The sequence below is a fragment of the Scyliorhinus torazame genome, chromosome 13 (genome assembly GCF_047496885.1).
Source record: "Scyliorhinus torazame isolate Kashiwa2021f chromosome 13, sScyTor2.1, whole genome shotgun sequence".
NCBI classification, from domain to species: Eukaryota; Metazoa; Chordata; class Chondrichthyes; order Carcharhiniformes; family Scyliorhinidae; genus Scyliorhinus; species Scyliorhinus torazame.
In genome coordinates, this window is record NC_092719.1 from 89,371,698 (window position 1) to 89,393,030 (window position 21,333).

At 49.4% G+C, this 21,333-nt stretch overlaps 1 protein-coding gene across 1 annotated transcript in view; it reads left to right on the forward strand.

The window, feature by feature from the left end:
- The window catches only part of LOC140388180 (dynein axonemal heavy chain 3-like), a 1,528,048-nt gene that overhangs the window by 1,495,482 nt on the left and 11,233 nt on the right, over positions 1-21,333 (forward strand). The window contains exons 78-79 of the mRNA XM_072471941.1: positions 5,472-5,582; positions 13,018-13,078. Of these exons, the coding sequence (XP_072328042.1) occupies positions 5,472-5,582; positions 13,018-13,078 (172 nt within the window). The remainder of the gene's footprint in view (positions 1-5,471; positions 5,583-13,017; positions 13,079-21,333) is intronic.

Genomic DNA, 21,333 nt, shown 5'->3' on the forward strand with positions numbered 1-21,333 from the left:
CCAGCGATTTAGCCCAGTGTGCTAAACCAGCCCTCAAGACTCAAAGACATCTTTGAGTTCCTGAATTCGACTAGAGGACAACACCTCTATTCTCATGATATCTATGTCTTGCTCATGATCTGCCGGGTCTGTTGTGGGTAAGGCGGCTCTGGAGAGAGCATCAACCAAGTACAGCTCCCTACCACGTTTGTAGACAACACTGAGATTGTAACGTTGCAATTTTTTAACACCATACATGTGCAGACGCAGCGTGGAAAATTTTCTTTGAGATAGTTATGAGTGGCTGGAGAACAGTTTCAACAGTTGCAGGTCGACCATATCAACCATAGAAGAAGTCATGAAATTTCAGACAGGTGAAGACTAAAGCAAGAGGATGAAAGCAGCATGGTGACACAGTGGTTATCACTGCTGCCTCACAGCGTTAGGGATCCAGGTTCGATTCTGATTTAGGGTGACTGTTTGTGTGGAGTTTGCACATTCTACCCGTGTCTGCGTGGGTTTCCCCCAGGTGCTCCGGTTGCCTCCCACAGTCCAATAATGTGCAGGTTAGGTGGATTGGCCATGCTAAATTGCCCCTACGTGGGGGAATTGGGTCTAGATAGGCTGCTCTTTCGGAGGGTCGGTGCAAACTCAATGGGCTGATTAGCTTCCTTCTTGACTGTAGGGGTTCTATGATTCTAAGTTCCTTTTCAATCTGTGCATAACAAGTCTCAGGCTGCAGGGTTGCTGGGAGAGGTGAGTGCATATTTAAAAGAGATTCAGTTCCTGGAGCAGGCCACAGGCTGCAGGGTTGCTGGGAGAGGTGAGTGCATATTTAAAAGTGCTTGTTTGCAGGTCGAGTGGCAGTTAGGGAGTCCAGTTCCTGGAGCTGGCCTCTTGGCTCATTTGAAATCAGGCAGGGTACAAAAGGTGTGGCAGGAGTGCCTGTAGACTCGGAGTGCTGATTGGAACAGAGTGCATCTGAGTTTAGGTGAGTGACTGAGTGCTGATTGGAACAGAGTGCATCTGAGTTTAGGTGAGTGACTGAGTGCTGATTGGAATAGAGTGCATCTGAGTTTAGGTGAGTGACTGAGTTCGGGTGAGTGGCGAGAGAGGGCTGTGTTTTTGTTGGTGTTCGGGTTTATCCTTGAGGTTCTATTAAAAAAAAATTAAATTATTTAAATTAATTAACTAGTTGAATATGGCTGGACAGGTGATGTGCTGTTGCTGTATGATGATGGAACTGGTGGATCCCATTGAGACCGTCAGTGACCACATCTGCAGCAAGTGTGTTGGCTGCTCGAGGAACTTCGGCTCAGAATTGATGAGCTGGAGACCGAGCTGCGTACACTGCGGCACATCAGGGAGGGGGAAAATTACCTTGACATTTTGTTTCAGGAGGCACTCACACCCGGTAGAATAAGTACTGTTAATTCGGTCAGTGGTCAGGGACAGAGTGGTATGACTGCAAGGGAGGCAGGTCGGGGGATCCTGAGTTTAGGAGTTGAGGAGCCTCAGCCCTTGACCTTGTCCAACAGGTATGAGGTACTTGCTCCCTATGAGGAAGAGGGCTGTAGGGAGGATGCGTTGACTGACCACTGCACCGTGGTACAGGAAGCCATTCAAGAGGGGGGAGCAAAAAGACAAGTGGTAGTTGTAGGGGATTCTATAATTAGGGGGATTGATGGCATCCTTTGTAAGCCAGATCGTGAGTCCCGCATGGTATGTTGCCTGCCCGGTGCCAGGGTGAGGGACATCTCTGATCGGCTTGAAGGGATTTTGGAGAGGGAGGGGGAGGATCCAGTTGTTGTGGTCCACGTTGGGACTAGCAACATAGGTAAGACTAGGAAAGAGGACCTGTTTGGGGATTATCAAACACTAGGGACTAAATTAAAGAACAGGTCCTCCAGGGTTATAATCTCTGGATTACTACCCGAGCCACGTGCCAATTGGCATAGGGTTGAGAAAATTAGGGAAGTTAACACGTGGCTAAAGGAGTGGTGCGGGAAAGAGGGATTCCATTTCATGGGGCATTGGCATCAGTACTGGGACAGGAGGGACCTGTACCGTTGGGACGGTCTTCACCTGAACCATTCTGGGACCAGTGTTCTAGCGAATAGGATAAATAGGTTGGTCACAAGGACTTTAAACTAGCAAGTTGGGGGGGGGGGGAAGGGAAGGGTAAAGCTATGGACAGTATAATGGTTAATGGAGAGCAAGGCAGCAGGTTATGTGACAGGTTATTATGTAGAGATATGGGTTCAAAGACAAGGAAAATTAGGAGAAAGGGTAAGAGGAAAAATAATTTGTGAAAAGTTACTGATCAAGGTGTTAGGATTCATAACAAAGACATAAAAAACAGCATAAGTGTACTTTACCTGAATACTCGCAGTATACGGAATAAAGTGAATGAGTTGATGGCGCAAATCATCGTGAATGACTATGATTTAATGGCCATTACTGAAACATGGTTCAAAGATGGTCACGACTGGGAGTTAAATATCCAAGGGTATCAGACTATACGAAAGGATAGAATGGACGGTAAGGGCGGTGGTGTAGCTTTGTTGTTTAAGGATGGCATCCGGGCAATAGTAAGGGATGATATTGGTGCTATGGAGGACAAGGTTGAATCAATTTGGGTGGAAATCAGGAATAGTAAGGCGAAAAGGTCACTGATAGGAGTAGTCTATAGGCCACCAAATAGTAACAGGATGGTAGGGAAGGCAATAAGCAAAGAAATAACGGATGCATGTAGAAATGGTACAGCGGTTATCATTGGAGATTTTAATCTGCATGTCGATTGGTTTAACCAGGTTGGTAAAGGCAGCCTTGAGGAGGAGTTTATAGAATGTGTCCGGGATAATTTCCTGGAACAGTATGTAATGGAACGTACAAGGGAACAAGCGGTCCGAGATCTGGTCCTGTGTAAAAATGAGGCAGGATTGATTAATGATCTCATAGTTCGGGATCCTCTAGGAAGGAGCGACCACAATATGGTGGAATTTAAAATACAGTTGGAGGATGACAAGGTAAAATCAAACACTAGTGTTTTGTGCTTAAACAAAGGCGATTACAATGGGATGAGAGAAGAACTAGCTACGGTAGACTGGGAGCAAAGACTTCATGGTGAAGCAGTTGAGGAACAGTGGAGAATCTTCCGAGCGAGCTTTCACAGTGTTCAGGAAAGGTTCATACCGACAAAAAAGAAAGACGGTAGAAAGGGGAAAAATCGACTGTGGATATCTAAGGAGGTGAGGGAGAGTATCAAATTGAAGGACAAAACATACAAAGTGGCAAAAATTAGTAGGAGACTAGAGGACTGGGAAGTCTTTAGGGAACAACAGAAAGCTACTAAAAAAGCTATAAAGAAGAGTAAGGTAGACTATGAAAGTAAACTGGCTCAGAACATAAAAGCAGATAGTAAAAACTTCTACAAATATATAAGACAAAAAAGAGTGGCTCAGGTAAATATTGGTCCTTTGGAAGATGAGAAGGGAGATTTAATAATAGGAGACGGGGAAATGGCTGATGAACTGAACAGGTTTTCTGGGTCGGTCTTCACAGTGGAAGACACAAATAACATGCCAGTGACTGATGGAAATAAAGATATGATAGGTGAGGATCTTGAGATGATTGTAATCACGAAGGAGGCAGTATTGGGCAAGCTAATGGGGCGAAAGGTAGACAAGTCTCCTGGCCCTGATGGGATGCATCCCAGAGTGTTAAAAGAGATGGCTAGGGAAATTGTAAACACACTAGTGATAATTTATCAAAATTCACTAGACTCTGGGGTGGTCCCAGAGGATTGGAAAGTAGCAAATGTGACACCACTGTTTAAAAAAGGAGGTCGGCAGAAAGCGGGTAATTATAAGCCGGTAAGCTTAACTTCGGTTGTCGGGAAAATGCTGGAATCTATCATTAAGGAGGAAATAGCGGGGCACCTGGAGGGAAATTGTCCCATTGGGCAGACGCAGCATGGGTTCATAAAGGGTAGGTCGTGTCTGACTAATTTGGTAGAATGTTTTGAGGACGTTACCAGTGCAGTAGATAACGGGGAGCCAATGGATGTGGTATATCTGGATTTCCAGAAAGCTTTTGACAAGTTGCCACACAAAAAGTTGCTGCATAAACTAAAGATGTATGGCATTGAGGGTAAAGTGGTAGCATGGGTAGAGGATTGGTTAACTAACAGAAAGCAGAGAGTGGGGATAAATGGGTGTTTCTCTGGTTGGCAACCTGTAACTAGTGGGGTCCCTCAAGGATCAGTGTTGGGCCCGCAGTTGTTCACAATTTACATCGATGATTTGGAGTTGGGGACCAAGTGCAATGTGGCAAAGTTTGCAGACGACACTAAGATGAGTGGTAAAGCAAAAAGTGCAGAGGATACCGGAAGTCTGCAGAAGGATTTGGATAGGTTAGGGGAATGGGCTAGGGTCTGGCAGATGGAATTCAATGTTGCCAAGTGTGAGGCTATCCATTTTGGGAGGAATAACAGCAGAATGGATTATTATTTAAACGGTAAGATGTTAAAACATGCTGCTGTGCAGAGGGACCTGGGTGTGCTGGTGCACGAGTCGCAAAAAGTTGGTGCGCAGGTGCAACAGGTGATTAAGAAGGCTAATCGAGTTTTGTCTTTCATTGCTAGAGGGATGGAGTTCAAGACTAGGGAGGTTATGCTGCAATTGTATAAGGTGTTGTTGAGGCCACATCTGGAGTATTGTGTTCAGTTTTGGTCTCCTTACCTGAGAAAGGACATATTGGCACTGGAGGGAGTGCAGAGGAGATTCACTAGGTTGATCCCAGAGTTATGGGGATTAGATTATGACGAGAGGTTGAGTAGACTGGGACTGTACTCATTGGAGTTTAGAAGGATGCGGGGGGATCTTATTGAAACATATAAAATTATGAAGGGAATAGATAGGATAGTTGCAGGCAGGTTGTTTCCACTGGTCGGGGAAAGCAGAACTAGGGGGCATAGCCTCAAAATAAGGGGAAGTAGATTTAGGATCGAGTTTGGGAGGAACTTCTTCACCCAAAGGGTTGTGAATCTCTGGAATTCCTTGTCCAGTGAAGCAGTTGAGGCTTTAAACATTTTAAAGAAAAAGATAGATACCTTTCTAAAGAATAAAGGGATTCGGGGATATGGTGTACGGGCCGGAGAGTGGAGTCGAGTCCACAAAGATCAGCCATGATCTTATTGAATGGCGGAGCAGGCTCGAGGGGCCAGATGGCCTACTCCTGCTCCTAGTTCTTATGTTCAGTATCAGTGACCTCTTATGTACTCGCATCATCACATTCTCATGTGACTACACTGCCTACAATGTTTAAACTCTCACTGTTCCAGTCCAGTTGTTTTGCCTCTCTATTTGGAGCTTGAACTTAAATCCAAACAGATATTTTAACATGTATTATTATATGTATTGTCTAAAAACATTTCTTGTGACAGATTTGTGATTGTTATTTCCTTATCGTTATTTTCCTTTTACCTTTAGGTAGATGGAGTTTATATTAATGGTCTTTACATGGAAGGAGCAAAATGGGATCGGAAGAAGCATATGATTGGAGAATCTCTTCCCAAAGTTCTCTATGATAATCTACCAATCGTATCCTGACCTTCGATTTTTGTAAATGTTTCAGAGTTCAGTTAAGGCAAGCACATTCACGAATTTCCTTTGTTAATGGGGGGTATTGCTAGCAGAACCAGTGCCTATTACCATTGAGAGGGAGGTGAGCTACCATCCCTGCAGTGAGGCTGCTGGAAGAGAGAGGGCTCGAGGAGTTTGACTCAGTAATAATGGGGAAGCAGTAATATTTTTCAAATCAGTCTGGTTTTAATCTGGAGGGAAATTTGGAGATGATGGTGTTTCCAATTTCCTGCTGCTCTTGCTCTTCGAAGCAGGGTGGGAGTTGCTGATTTTGGCTGTGGGAGAAATCTTCTTGGGTGTGAACATTTAAGCCAGTGAATGGGGACCCGATCAAGCGAGCGGCTTTGTCCTGGATTCTGGAAGCCAAGTATCTTGGGCATTCTTGGAATGCACTCATCTAGCCAAGTGAAGAGTGTTCCATCGCATCCCTAACTCGTGGCTTGTGGATGGTGGACAGATGTTGGAGAATCAGGATGTCGTACTCCAAAAAGCCAGTTGGTGAAAGGTGGAATTGGAAACAATCTTTAACACCTTTATAAGCATTTACTTACAGAGATAAATATTACAAATATGCACCTACTCACCCAACAGTCAGTTGTAGTGTGCCTCTACGTCTTTTACCTGTAAATGGTTAAAAACCCCATTGAAAGACCACCACTGACCCATTGTAACAATATCCTACTCTCCGCTGGCGGGATTCTCTATTGTGCCAGCGTCGCAACCGCGCTCGCGGGTTTCCTGGCAGCGTGGGGTTAGCCACAATGGGAAATCCCATTAGCAGGTGACAGGAACAGAGAATCTCACTGCCAGCGAGGGTGCACCATCCAGGAAAACGTGACTGGTGGACTGGAGAATCCTGCCCCACATTTTTAAGGGACCTTATATCCAATTAAAATTATATTTCCGGGGTGATGAGAACACATCTAGAATACTGTGTGCAGTTTTACTCACCATATGTAAAGGAAGGATAGACTTGTGTTCGGGGCGGTAGATCGAAGGTTCTCTAGATTGATCCCTGGGATGAGAGACTGAGTAAATTGTATTATATTCTCTTTAGAAGAATGAGAGGTGACCTCATTGAAACCTACAAGATTCTGAAGGAGTTTAATAGGCTGGCCACTGAGAGACTCTTTGCCCAGTCGGAGAATCTAAAACACGGCACCACAGTCTCAGGATAAGGGGGCCAATCATCTGGGACTGAGATGAGGAGAAATTTCTTCACTCAGAAGATTGTGAATCTTTGGAATTCTCTACTCCAGAGTGGTTTGCATGCTCCATTGTTGAATATATTTAAGGCTGGGATAGACAGACTTTTGGTCTCTTAAGGGATATGGGGAGTAGCTGCAAAAATGGAGTTTGAGCCCAAGATCAGCCCTGATCATATTGAATAGTGGAGCAGGCGCAAAGCTGTGTAGATCTTTGTCTACCACATTCTGTTCCTCAGGACCACCATCAAAAACATTTGATTATTTAAGGTACAAGGCACCACATTTTTTTCTATCAACTGCTCAGAGTCCAAGATTTACTCATTTATTCTGATTAACTATGAGCAATGAATTTTCTCTTGAGACCTCAGCTTTGATGAAAACCAGTGTCTTTGCGTATAAAGCAGAAAAAATGTAACTAAATTGTAATACCTTCTAGTGCAGGAGGACTATCACGCAAAACAGAAAACAGTTGTGTTTTTTTTTCCCATATTCTAATTGATAAGGACGATACCCTCGAACCATCTGGATTGAATTCTTTGCATGAGCTGCCCATGCCAAAGTGAATGCCGTAGTGCATTCTGGTTGACCAGCTGAAATGTTATTCAGCTTTTTAATCAGTCACAACATGATTCTTCGCAGAGAGTCCATTGCTTTCATGTCTTTCAACTGCCATGTTCATGACCATAATGTTCATGTTTTCATACATGTCTCTGAATTTGTCATTGGAACCTTCCATTTTCACAGAAAATTTGCTGTGACCCAAGTCCAGTCCCTGTCCATTCCTCCATGATTTGGACGATAATAAATCTTCCGCCCTTACGAAGTAATATTGTAGAAACACTGGGCGGAATTCTGCGATCCCCTGCCGGGTCGGAAAATCGGCGCGGCGCCGCGCGAATCGCGCCACGCCATCCCGGCAGTGCGGAGAATCGTGGTCAGCACAGCGCAGGTCGGGGTATGCGCCGACTTTCCAGCACAGGTCGGCGCACCAATTCTCCGGCCCGTATGGGCCGAGCGGCCATCATCATAAAGCCGAGTCCCGCCGGCGCCGTTCTAACATCCTCTGAGCCGGCGGGACCTCAAACAAGAAGAACAAAGAAAAGTACAGCACGGGAACAGGCCCTTCGGCCCTCCAGGCCCGTGCCGACCATGCTGCCCGACTAAACTACAGTTGTCTACACTTCCTGGGTCCATATCCCTCTATTCCCATCCTATTCATGTATTCATCAAGATTCCCCTTAAATGTCACTACCGGAGGAGGTGGTGGAAGCAGGGACGATAGTGACATTTAAGGGGCATCTTGACAAATACATGAATAGGATGGGAATAGAGGGATACGGACCCCGGAAGTGTAGAAGATTGTAGTTTAGTCGGGCAGCATGGTTGGCACGGGCTTGGAGGGCCGAAGGGCCTGTTCCTGCGCTGTACATTTCGTTGTTATTTGTTCCTGCTTCCACCACCTCCTCCGACAGCGAGTTCCAGGCACCCACTACCCTCTGTGTAAAAAGATTGCCTTGTACATCTACTCTAAACCTTGCCCCTCGCACCTTAAACCTATGCCCCCTAGTAATTGACCCCTCTACCCTGGGGAAAAGCCTCTGACTATCCACACTGTCTATGCCCCTCATAATTTTGTAGACCTCTATCAGGTCGCCCCTCAACCTCCGTCGTTCCAGTGAGAACAAACCAAGTTTATTCAACCGCTCCTCATAGCTAATGCCTTCCATACCAGGCAACATCCTGGTAAATCTCTTCTGCACCCTCTCTAATGCCTCCACATCCTTCTGGTAGTGTGGCGACCAGAATTGAACACTATACTCCAAGTGTGGCCTAACTAAAGTTCTATACAGCTGCAACATGACTTGCCAATTCTTATACTCAATGCCCTGGCCAATGAAGGCAATCATGCAGTATGCCTTCTTGACTACCTTCTCCACCTGTGTTGCCCCTTTCAGTGACCGGTGGACCTGTACACCTAGATCTCCCTGACTTTCAATACTCTTGAGGGTTCTACCATTCACTGTATATTCCCTACCTGCATTAGACCTTCCAAAATGCATTACCCCACATTTGTCCGGATTAAACTCCATCTGCCATCTCTCCGCCCAAGTCTCCAAACGATCTAAATCCTGCTGTATCCTCTGACAGTTCTCATCGCTATCCACAATTCCACCAAGCTTTGTGTCGTCTGCAAACTTACCAGTTACATTTTCCTCCAAATCATTTATATATACTATGAACAGCAAAGGTCCCAGCACTGATCCCTGCGGAACACCACTAGTCACAGCCCTCCAATCAGAAAAGCACCGTTCCATTTCTACTCTCTGCCTTCTATGACCTAGGCAGTTCTGTATCCACCTTGCCAGCTCACCCCTGATCCCGTGTGACTTCACCTTTTGTACCTGTCTACCATGAGGGGCCTTGTCAAAGGCCTTACTGAAGTCCATATAGACAACATCCACTGCCCTACCTGCATCAATCATCTTTGTGACCTCTTTGAAAAACTCTATCAAGTTAGTGAGACACGACCTCTCCTTCACAAAACCATGCTGCCTCTCACTATTACGTCCATTTGCTTCCAAATGGGAGTAGATCCTGTCTCGAAGAATTCTCTCCAGTAATTTCCCTACCACTGACGTAAGGCTCACCAGCCTGTAGTTCCATGGATTATCCTTGCTACCCTTCTTAAACAAAGGAACAACATTGGCTATTCTCCAGTCCTCCGGGACATCACCTGAAGACAGTGATGCAAAGTATTCATTTAGTACCTCGCCCATTTCCTCTGGCTCCACACATAGATTCCCTTGCCTATCCTTCAGTGGGCCTACCCTTTCCCTGGCTACCCTCTTGCTTTTTATGTACAACCTCCCTTGCCCACCAATCGTCGGGCCGGCCTCTCTGCCCCCCGGCCTCCTTTCCTTTGCGCCAGCTCCTGTAGCCCTGCGCCATTTGGCGTCGGGGCCAGCGCAGGGAAGAAGGCTACTGCGCATGCGCTAGTTGGCGCCGACCCAAATGCGCATGCGCGAAACCCGTGGAGCCAGGTTCAGGCCGGGATCGGCAGCCGTAGTGGGCCGCAGAATGGGGTCCCGGAACGGGCGCCGACGCCGGAGTAAACACTCCCGTTTTTACTCCGGCGTCGGCACTTAGCCGCCCGATGGGAGAATCCCGCCCACTAAATCTGGCTCCACACATAGATTCCCTTGCCTATCCTTCAGTGGGCCTACCCTTTCCCTGGCTACCCTCTTGCTTTTTATGTACAACCTCGGTGTTGAAGGGTCCGGGGGCGGCCTTTGTGGGGAGGGGGGGCTCCGACCGGGGGGGGGGGGGCTACCGTAGTGGCCTGGCCCGCGATCGGGGCCCACCAATCGTCGGGCCGGCCTCTCTGCCCCCCGGTCTCCTTTCCTTTGCGCCAGCTCCTGTAGCCCTGCGCCATTTGGCGTTGGGGCCAGCGCAGGGAAGAAGGCTACTGCGCATGCGCTAGTTGGCGCCGACCCAAATGCGCATGCGCGAAACCCGTGGAGCCAGGTTCAGGCCGGGATCGGCAGCCGTAGTGGGCCGCAGAATGGGGTCCCGGAACGGGCGCCGACGCCGGAGTAAACACTCCCGTTTTTACTCCGGCGTCGGCACTTAACCGCCCGATGGGAGAATCCTGCCCACTAAATCTGCTCGTCAGGTCTGCAAAATGTAGGTTGAAAATATTTTTGCCTTTGTCCCGTACCTTTAAACCCATGGTAACAGCATTGTTAAAATCACGTGGTGGAATCCTCCAATATTTTTTACACATTTCACAATCTCACTAATCGAACCTCATATAAATTCCTTATCAGAGAGGAATTGTGATACAGTGGGTAACGTCCCTGCCTCGGAGCCAAGAGCTCTGGAGTCCCATTCCAGGGGCTGCATTTTACTGGGAGGGGGCGTTGTGCGGATGGCTCCCGCCCCCCCCCCCCCCCCCCCCCACCCCCCACCCCCCGCGCAGAGGGAAAGTTGGCGAGTTGTGGAGCTGCCTTTATACAAGGCAGCTCGCCAGCCGTAATACACCGCAAGTACAGTGACGTCCATCCCACACTGGGGAAGAATTCTCACCCTCAGGAACTGCGAGCTAATCCGACTGGCTGGTAGCCTAAGCAGTTCCAGCTGTGCCAGGAACAAAGTAGAGCTCACTGAACTGGACTCAGCATATACATACTGTGACGACAAGAACCAGTCAGAGGCTGGAAATTCTGTGGAGAGTAACTCACCTCCTGACTTCCCAAAGCCTGTCCATCATCTACAAGGCACAAGTCAGGAGTGTAGCTCATAAGTTCATAAGATATAGGAATCACATTCTGGCTTTAACTCCACCGTCCTGTCTGTTCTCCATAACCATTCAACCCTTTACCAATTAAAAATCTGTCTAACTCCTCCTTAAATTTACTCCCTGTCCCAGCATCCACTGCATTCAAGGGTAGCGATTTCCACTGATTCACAACTCTTTGGGAGAAATAGTTTCTCAACTCTGTTTTAAATTTGCTACCACTTATCCTAAGACTTATGACCTCTCGTTCTAGAATGGCCCCCAAGAGGAAGCATCCGCTCCATGTCTACTTTATCCATATCTTTTATCATCTTGAACACCTCAATTTGATATTCCCTAATTTTTCTCTTCAATCTGATCTCCCCTCATTCTTCTCCCCACTTATACTCCACTTTCCTGGGTGAGTGCAGCTCCAACAACACTCAAGTAGCTTAACACCATCCAGGACAAAGCAGCCACTTGATTGTCATCCTAACCGTCATCTTAAACCGTTCACTCCCTTCACCATCAAGCACAGTAGCAGCCGTGTGTACCACCTACAAGATGTGCTGCAGGAACTCACCAAGGTTCCTTATGCAGCACTTCTTTCCAAACCGACGACCACTACCATCTAGAAGGGCAAGGGCAGCAGACATATGGGAACATTACCACCTGGAGGTTCCCCTCAAACCCACAGACCATCCCTTCTCTGGGTCAAAATCCTGGAACTCCCTCCCTAACAGCACTGTAGATGTACCTACACCACATGGACTGCAGAGGAACAGAAGGCAGATCACCACATCCACATCTTGTGACAAAATAACAAATATTTCATTCGTCCAGTTGAGTTTCTGGTCAATGGTAACCCTCAGGATGTTGATGGTGTAGACGTTAACAATGCTAATGCCAAGAGGAGGATGTTCGATTCTTGCCGGTGGAGACGGTCGTTCGGACAAACACTGCCTTGATATTAATGCCTGTCACTCCATGCCACATATGGATATCAGACTCATGAATTAAATGGTCGGGTTGTGATGGAATTGAAGATGTCGGGAAGGTAAGCAATCAATTACACTTGTGGGGCTCTGGGAAATCTGGAGACGTCATCACCCACAAAAGTAACCCAAGACACTGCTGTCCCAGGACTCTCATTTTTAATCCCTCCTCCAACCACGACTTTCATGACTGGTGATAACCCCAACTGACCCTCAGGCCTGAATCCGACAGGAACGGAACACTTCTTACCCTATAGTTCACCTTCAGAATAATGAGGGGGAAGACTCTTCACCCCCTCAATGGGTAAGATCAACACCCTTCACCAATTGGTCACCAAAAGTCAAAATAGACTCACAGGGAATAGTGGGACTTGGTCAAGCGAGATCAAGCAACACGGTGGCACAGTGGTTAACACTATTGCATCACAGCGTCAGGGTCCCAGGTTCGATTCTGACCTCGTGTGACTGTGTGGAGTTTGCACGTTCTCACCGTATCTGCGTGGGTTTCTTCCGGGTGCTCCGGGTTCCTCCCACAGACCAAAGATGTGCAGGTTAGGTGAATTGGCAGTGCTAAATTGCCCAAAGGTTAGGTGGGGTTACGGAGTTAGGAGTGGGGGATTGGGCCTAGGTAGGGTGCTCTATTAGAGCAAGGGCTGGCGCAAATTCAATGGGCCTGCACTGTAGGGATTCTATGAAGCAGCTGGATTTTACACATTTCAGAGCAGCTGCTACGGGATTGAAGTAAGCTGACGACTTGGGACAGGCCAGTCTGGATTGTCTGCGCAGGGATGGCATTGGGTGTGTCAGGAGAAATGAAGGTATAATGTTAGGATTGCCTTTGGGTTGGGAGAATCTCCTGAGTGAGATTCTTCCTCTGATCTTTCTGTCGGTACAAACCCTTAACCCTCAATCAGATTTGGCTCAAACCAGGTGAAAAATCATTATTTAAGGAAGAATCTGTATATGGATGTCCAGGTAACAAGATATATTTTGAATTCGAACCCAACCCTCAGTCTATAACATTGTACTAATTAGAATGACAAATTATGTTTATTAATAATAACAACTTGCTTTTATATATTTAACATAGAAAAATGAGCAGACACTCAGTGCCTTAACCCATGAAATGGCTGCTGAGCCAAAGGGAGAGATGAGAAGAGTGACCAAGGTCCTGGTCAAAGAGGGTTTAATGAGGGTCTTAAAGGTGCTGAGAGAGATGGGCTGGTGGAGGGGATTCAGGAGTTGCAGAGTATGGGGTCTGGCTGTCAATAGTGCAGCAAGGAGGGAACAGGCAAATACCTGAGCCAGACAAAAGAGTTCAGGTGGATCTATTAACTGGAGGATGCAGTCGAGTTCAGAAGAGATGAAGACATGGAGGCTTAATTGTGAGAATGTGAATTTTAAATTGGAGGTATTTTAAGGGACTAGACACAATGAAGATTAGCGAGCATAGGACTAATGGGTGAAATGGGATTTGGTGTCAGGTAACAGGAAGCAGAGATATGGATAAATTCATGTTTGTGATGGTACAAGATGTGGGTGGCCTGGTGGCACAGTGGTTAGCACTGCTGCCTCACGGCACCAAGGGCCCGGGTTCGATTCCAGCCCCGGGTCACTGACCGTGTGGAGTTTGCACATTCTCCCAGTGTCTGCATTGGTCTCACCCCCACAACCCAAAGATGTGCAGGGTAGGTGGATTGGCCACTCTAAATTGCCCCTTAATTGGAAAAAAAGAATTGAGTACTCAGGTTTTAAAAAAGAATAACAATTACGTTACAAGATGGGAGGCTGGAGACGCGATGAGTCAAGAGGTAACAATGTCAGCAGAAGATGAGTTAAGCCAGGTGAGAAATCAGGCATTGGTACAGAGATGGAAGGAGGCTGCCTCAGTGATCAGGTGACGCACATCTTGAAAGGGACCGTTGTTTGTGGTAGGAACACCGTGGTGGACGATTGGCAGGAGGCAGCTGAACCATTGAATCTGCATCTCCATGTCTGAATCCGAAGATACAATGTCGGCATCGACACAGGCTGAAGGCGTCACAGCAAGGTGGTTCAGCAATGGGAGTTGGAGGATCCAGGACAGGTTTTTTCCGAGGAACCTCTCGAAGGACCAACCTCCACAAGTGAATATGATTGAAATTCCATTGCATCAGTTTCCCTCGGACCTGAGCTTAGTAAGAGACTGGCCCTGGTAGACAGACAACAATCCCAGGGAGCCAGCAAGTGAAGTTACGAACGAACACTACTTGGTCAGGTGAGAAGCCCGGAGGTGTCAACGTCAAACCAGGCAACGCCCTTGCAACACCAGGTTATGGCGCACCTTCGCTCCGATATCTGGGAAGAGCAAATTGAAGCCGATGACCCATGAGCAACTCAGTGGGGGCTAACCCAGTTACTGCATGTGGCGCGGTCCTGTACGAGAACAAAAAATGTGCCAGCCTGGTGTCCACCGAGCCTGAAGTCGTTTCTTTTAGCCCCTGTTTAACCATCTGCACAGCCCTCTCTGCCAAGCTATTTGATGCCAAATGGTATGGTGCAGTAAGGACATGCCGAATCCCGTGACCCTTCATGAAAGCAGAAATTCTGCACTCGTAAAAGAGGCCCCGTTATCTGTTACCAGCACCTCGGATCCCAAAGGTCGAAAAAGAAATGCGCATTCACTCAACGGTTGCCGAGAAGGTGATTGTTACCATTTTGTGGGCCTCCAGCCACTTGGAGTGGGCGTCATCGGGGACAAGAAACATGGAACCCAGGAATGGACCGGCGAAACCGGCATGTGCACGAGCCTAACAGCACCCCGGCCACTCCCAAGGGTGTCAGGGGGCCGCCACGAGGAGCTCCTGACAAAACCAACGTCGCGATATCCGTGTCCAAACCTGGCCACCAGACATAACTTCTCGCAAGCATCTTCATTTTGGATACTTCTGGGTGCCTGTTGTGAAGGTCCTTTAACACGATTTCCTGGCTCTTCACTGGAAAAACAACCCTCATACCCACAAGAGGATACTATCTTCTATCGTCAGCTCCAAGAACTTCAAGGCAGTGTTTAAAGAAAAGTGTGAGAGGGGAGGGGGATAAAAAAGCTAGAAGGGAGCCAAAGCTGGGGAGAAAGGGCACCAGAAGCAGAAGGGGCCATGAGCGAGCCCGCTCAGACGAGCTAACTGGGGCACGAAGCGGCAGAACGAAAGGTTCGCCGCAACAAAAAGAACTGGGCAGACAGGAGCTTTTTCCTCCTGTGCTGGGGGAACTGGAACTGGAAGGCAGCCTTTGCCGAGGCGATGAGGGAACATCAGCAGGAATACAAGGCAGAGTCTAGAGCAGACATGGTGAAGGCAGCAATGGCCAAGGCCCTGGCGGAGGTGCAGCTGGCCATGGGCAGAACAGAGAAGAAACTGGAAGCCCAAGACGCGACCATTAAGGAGCTGGAAAAGGCCGCAACTGACAAGACCGACCGGATCATGGCACTGGAGAAGGAGGTGGCGAAACTGGTCACAACGCAGGGGAGCCTGAAGGGCAGAGTGGACGATGAGGAAATCTAGAAGGCAAAATGTAAGGATAGTGGGCCTGCCAGAGGGGATCGATGGTAGAAACCCCACGGCCTATGTGGCCGAGATGCTTGGCAACTTAGTGGAGAGGAAAACTTTCCCCAACCAGAAATGGACAGAGCACACTGGTCGCTGCGCCCGAAGCCCAGGGCAGGGGATCAACCGAGGTCTGTTATAGCTAAACTGCATCGGTGCCAAGACAGGGAAACAATCCTGCGCTGGGCCAGGCAAAACAGAACCTGCAAATGGGAAGGACATTGGGGCAGACCTAGCCAGGAGTCGGGCCGAATTCAATAGAGTGAAAGCAGCTCTCCACAAGAGTGACGTGCGTTTCGGTATGCTGTACCCAGCGAAAATCTGGGTCACATTCCAAGAAAGAGAGTAATTCTTCACAGCCCCCGCCGAAGCAAACAAGTTTGTCAAGGAACACGGGCTGGAAAACCAACAGCTAGGGTCGAAATAAGGGGCCCCTGGCAAGGGACAACAACATGCCGACGGGGGGAGGCGTGAGGCAACACCAGGCATCCGTGCCCCCCCCCCCCCATGGCGAGCGCACCCTGAACAAAAAGCAAACCACTACCTGAGGGACCGCTTCAGGTGGGAGACCAGGGCCCAGCACGAGGGAACGGGAGAAGGGAGAGCAAACAGGAGGATTGCAGGGTAGGATGGGGGAAGAGCCGGCAGAAAACCGTAGAGGTCGGGTGAGGGAGAAGCAAGACAGTAATTTCCAAGAGGGGAGCCACCACACTAGCAGGAAAGCTAGCGCTGGAGGCATGCAACAAGGCAGAGCGGCTGCGTGCCCCCAACAGGGGAGACGGCGCCAGGCGTGGGGGGGGGGAAACCACTCAACAGAGGCAGGAGAGCAAACGGGGACAGGAACAGGGGAAAGAGGGACAAAAGAGGAGGAGATTGGAGAGGGGGGAAAGGGAGGGGCCGAGGCGGGCGGGTGAAACACAGGAAAGGAGAGACAGACAAGGCTAGAAAGACAACAACAATAAGGCTACAAAGTGCCACAACCAAGGGCTCGGAACAGAGAATCGCTGCAAGCAACCACCCAGTACGGTCTCTGGGCGAAGGGAGACCCCAGAGTGCAGGGGACTACCCACGTGGCGGACGCACAGTGGGTGGCCATGTCGGGTGCCCCCTGGACAAAGGGAAACCCCGGAGCGCAAGGACCCGACCACATGGGGAGAGCAGTGACAGCGGCCATCCTGGACGGCCCCCAAACAAAGGGAAACCCCGGAGTGCAGTGGCACGTACAAAAGGTAAGTATGGTTAATCCCACAGGAGCGAGGGGACAGAAGCCCCCCACCAGGATAGTCACCTGGAACGTAAGGTGACTCATCAGACCAGTAAAAAGATCCAGAGTCCTCACCCACCTAAGAAACATGAAATCCGACATAGTCTTCCTCCAAGAGACACACCTGAGACAGCAGGACCGACTGTGGGTAAGAAAGGGCTGGGAGGGGCAGACCGACCATTCCTGCTATGGGAAGAGGGCGAGGGAAGTGGGAATACTGATCAGTAAGAGGACGATGTTTAGGGCGACAAAGACGGTTATGGACCCAGGGGGACGGGAAGTCATGGTTAGCGGGACTCTGGATGGGGCACCGGTAGCACTAGTTAACATGTACGCGCCCAACTGGAACGACACGAGCTTCATCAAAAAGACCACAGCAGAAATTCCCGACATAGCGACGGGGACAGATCTGTTGTGTTATGTAATTTGGAATAACACAAGCTGCCACTTGATGCAGTTTTGAGTAAAAGATGCTCCAGACTTTGAAGTGAGTTTGATGTGTTTTATTGAACTATTAGCACAGTTCTCAATGAGTTTGACTCTCTGCTAATCTAAATGTAGTAACTCAGTCTAACTGAACCAGCCTTGCTCTAAGCCACGTGCTGGACTGTGATGCTGAGGATACACCCTGTATCACTCTGCAGATGTTGGTCTGTGGAAAGAGGCGGGGTGTGAGTGCCTCATCCCTTTTATAGTGAGATACCACCCCTGAGTGTCCTGACTGCTCATTGGTCGTGTCCTATTTTATATGTTCATTAGCTGCATGTTTGCATATCACGACATCTCCCTTTTTTTAATGTTTTGTTGGCGTATGTGAATATATTTACATGTGAATGAGTCTGTCTAACGTGACTGACGGAGGACAACAGAACAGAGCAAACAAAACAAACGTTTCCAAGTCCAATCTCTGAGGCTTGCGTCTGATCCTGGTCGACCGCCGGAGAGGTGGCGGAGGGGACGATGGCGCCTTGACAGGCGGGATGGACGCCTGACTGGTGGCCTCGTGGTGCGAGGTATCAGGAGGTGGCAATTCAACATATGGAAATGGAGGAGAAAGTGGTTTCGGGCAGGCAACTTTGCGCAGTGCCCGTCGATTCCTTCGCACGATGGAGCCATCAGCCATACGTACAACATGAGAGCGGGGCGCGGCCTGGCGAACAACGACAGCCGGGGCAGACCACCCACCATCCGATATCTTGATCCTGACAGTGTCTGCCGGGGATAGCACGGCCAGATCGGTGGCATGGGCATCATAGCCCTGCTTTTGACGGTCTCTGAGCTACTGCATCCTCTGCAGCACTGGGAGGTGATACAGGTTGGGCAGGTATATGGCTGGAAGCGTCGTCCGCAGGTTCCTGTTCATCAGGAGTTGAGCCAACGACATGCCAGTGGACAATGGAGTCGCCCTGTACGCGAGCAGTGCAAGGTGTATGTCGGAAGCAGAGTCCGCGGCCTTGCAGATGAGCTGTTTCACAATGTGCACCCCTTCCTCGACTTTTCCTTTGGTCTGCGGATAGTGCGGACTGGAGGTGACATGCTGGAAATTGTATGACCTGGCAAATGTGGACCATTCTCGACTGTTAAAGCACGGGCCATTGTCGCTCATGACGGTGATTGGGATGCCATGTCTTGAGAACGTCTCCTTCCAGGCTTTGGTGACGGTCCGAGAGGTGTGGTCCGGGAGCTTCAGCACCCAGGGTAATTCGAGAAATAGTCGATGATCAATACGTAGTCGCGACCATTCGCATGAAGGAGGTCAATGCCAACCTTGGACCACGGAGAGGTCACTATGTCATGCTGTTGGAGCGCCTCCTTGCTCTGCGCTGGCTGGAACCGCTGACAGGTAGCACAGTTCAGGACCATGTTCATGATGTCCTGGCTGATGCCGGGCCAGTAGACAGTTTGCCGGGCTCTGCGTCTGCACTTCTCGACGCCCAGGTGTCCCTCATGAATCTGGCGGAGCACCAAGCTCTGGATACTGAGTGGAATGACAATCCTGTCCAGCTTGAGGAGGATACCATCAATCACCGTCAGGTCATCCTTTACATTGTAAAATTGTGGGCACTGCCCTTTCTGCCAGCCATTGGTGAGGTTGTGGATGACGCGCTGCAAGAGGGGGGTCCTTGGCTGTCTCATCACGGATGAGAACTACCTTCTCATCTGTCGCCGGGAGAGTGCTAGCACACAGCTGCACCTGCGATTCGATGTGCTGGATGATCTCCAGCGGCTCACTGGGCGAGGTGACGGAGCGGGTCAATGCATCAGCGATGATGAGCTCCTTGCCAGGTGTGTACACCAGGTTGAAGTCATTCCCCCTAAGTTTAAGCAGGATTCTCTGCAACCAAGGCGTCATGTTTTTCAGGTCCTTGTGGATAATGTAGACCAGAGGTCTATGATCCGTCTCGACGGTGAATGTCGGCAGGCCGTAAACATAATCATGAAATTTTGGGATGCTGGTGAGAAGACCCAAGCTCTCCTTCTCAATCTGTGCATATCTGGTTTCAGTGGGCGTCATCGCCTTGATGTGTAGGCTACTGGTGCCCAGGATGATGTGTCATCTCGTTGAAGCAACACCGCACCTATGCCATCCTGACTCGCATCTGTGGATATCTTTGTCTCCCGGTCCGGGTCGAAGAATGCCAGGACTGGTGCAGTGGTGAGCTTTGTTTTCAGCTGCAGCCATTCTGTCTGGTGTGCCGCCTTCCACTCAAAGGCAGTTGACTTTTTCACCAGGTTGCGTAGGGTCGTGGTGCGTGTGGCCATGTTTGGAATGAACTTGCCCAGAAAATTGACTATACCCAAGAAGCGCAGCACCGCCTTTTTGTCCTCAGGGACCTTCATCGCCTCGATGACGTTGATTTTGTCTGTGTCGGGGCGCACACCATGGTAGGAGATCTGGTGGCCTAGGAACTTGAGCGTCGATGTGCCAAAACAATATTTAACCTGTTTAGCTTTAGGCCGTTGGCATGTACACAACGGAATAGCTTCTGGAGACGGGATACATGTTCTTCAGGGGTCGTGGACCATATGATGATGTCGTCCACGTACACACAAACCCCTTCAATGCCTTCCATCATCTGCTCCATGATGGAATATCTCTGATGCCGAGATGATGCCAAATGGCATGCGATTGTAGCAGTATCTGCCAAAAGGCGTGTTGAAGGTGCAGAGCCTTCTGCTGGACTCTTCCAGCTGGATTTGCCAAAATCCCTGTGACTCATCCAATTTGGTGAAGAAGCGCGCGTGTGCCATCTCACTCGTGAGTTCCTCCCGCTTCGGGATGGGGTAACGTTCCCACATGATATTCTTATTGAGATCCTTGGGATCAATGAAGATGCGCAGGTTCCCTGAAGGCTTCTTTACGCACACCATCGAGCTGACCTTGGATATGATGCCTTTTTGCTGAAGATCCTTGAGCTGTGCCTTCAGGCGCTCTCTCAGTGGAGCAGGGACTCGTCGTGTAGCGTGGACCACTGGCTTGGCATCAGGTCGTAGCAGAATCTTGTATCGATACGGCAGCGTGCCCATCCCGTAGAACACATCTGGATACTGGGCGAGGATGTTGTCGATGCCGACCTGAAGACCCACATTGGAGGATATCATTGTGTAAACCCGTTGAATGAGGTTCAGCTGCTTGCAGGCGTGCGCACTTAGTAGGGATGCCCTGTCCAGCTTGACAATTTCAAAGCGTAACCGTGCTTGTGTGTGTCGGTTGGATACGTGCAGATGGCAGGATCCCAGTGCCATGATGGCATTCCCATTGTAATCCAGGAGCTTGCAGGCAGCTGGAAGGACCGTGGAGGGCTTCTTAATGCGTCTGAAGTCTGCCTGTGAGAGGAGGTTGGCAGAGGCACCTGTGTCCAGCTTGAACTGATGGGGCAGTGGTTGACCTTCATCACTGCTCGCCATTCGTCCTCGGAATCCACAGCTAGGATGGATTGGACTTGCGATGTGTCTGATGTAATAATGCCCACACGTTGTAATAATGCCCACACGGTAGGTGTTGTCCAGGCATTCAGCATCTGGATCCGTTGCACTGTCGGGATCAGAATCCTGTATGCGCTGTTGTACACTCTGGATGCGCCATTGTCGGAATTGGGAGCGCTGGCTTCTGACTGGTGGTGCAGATCTGCACAGGGCTGCATAGTGGCCTGGATTCCCGCAGTTTAAACAGCATCTGCCTCTTGCAGGGCAGTGTTTCTTTAAATGGGCGGTGCCACAGTTCGAACACATCATGACGTCGGCGTCCTGACGCTCCGTGCGTTGTTGCATTTGCGCAGCGCGGTTCTCAGATATCTGCACCTGCGTAGTGCGGGTTTCGGCTGCTTCGTTATCCCATTCGCATCACGCATGTGTCGGGCCCTGGGAAGAGCGGGCGAAAT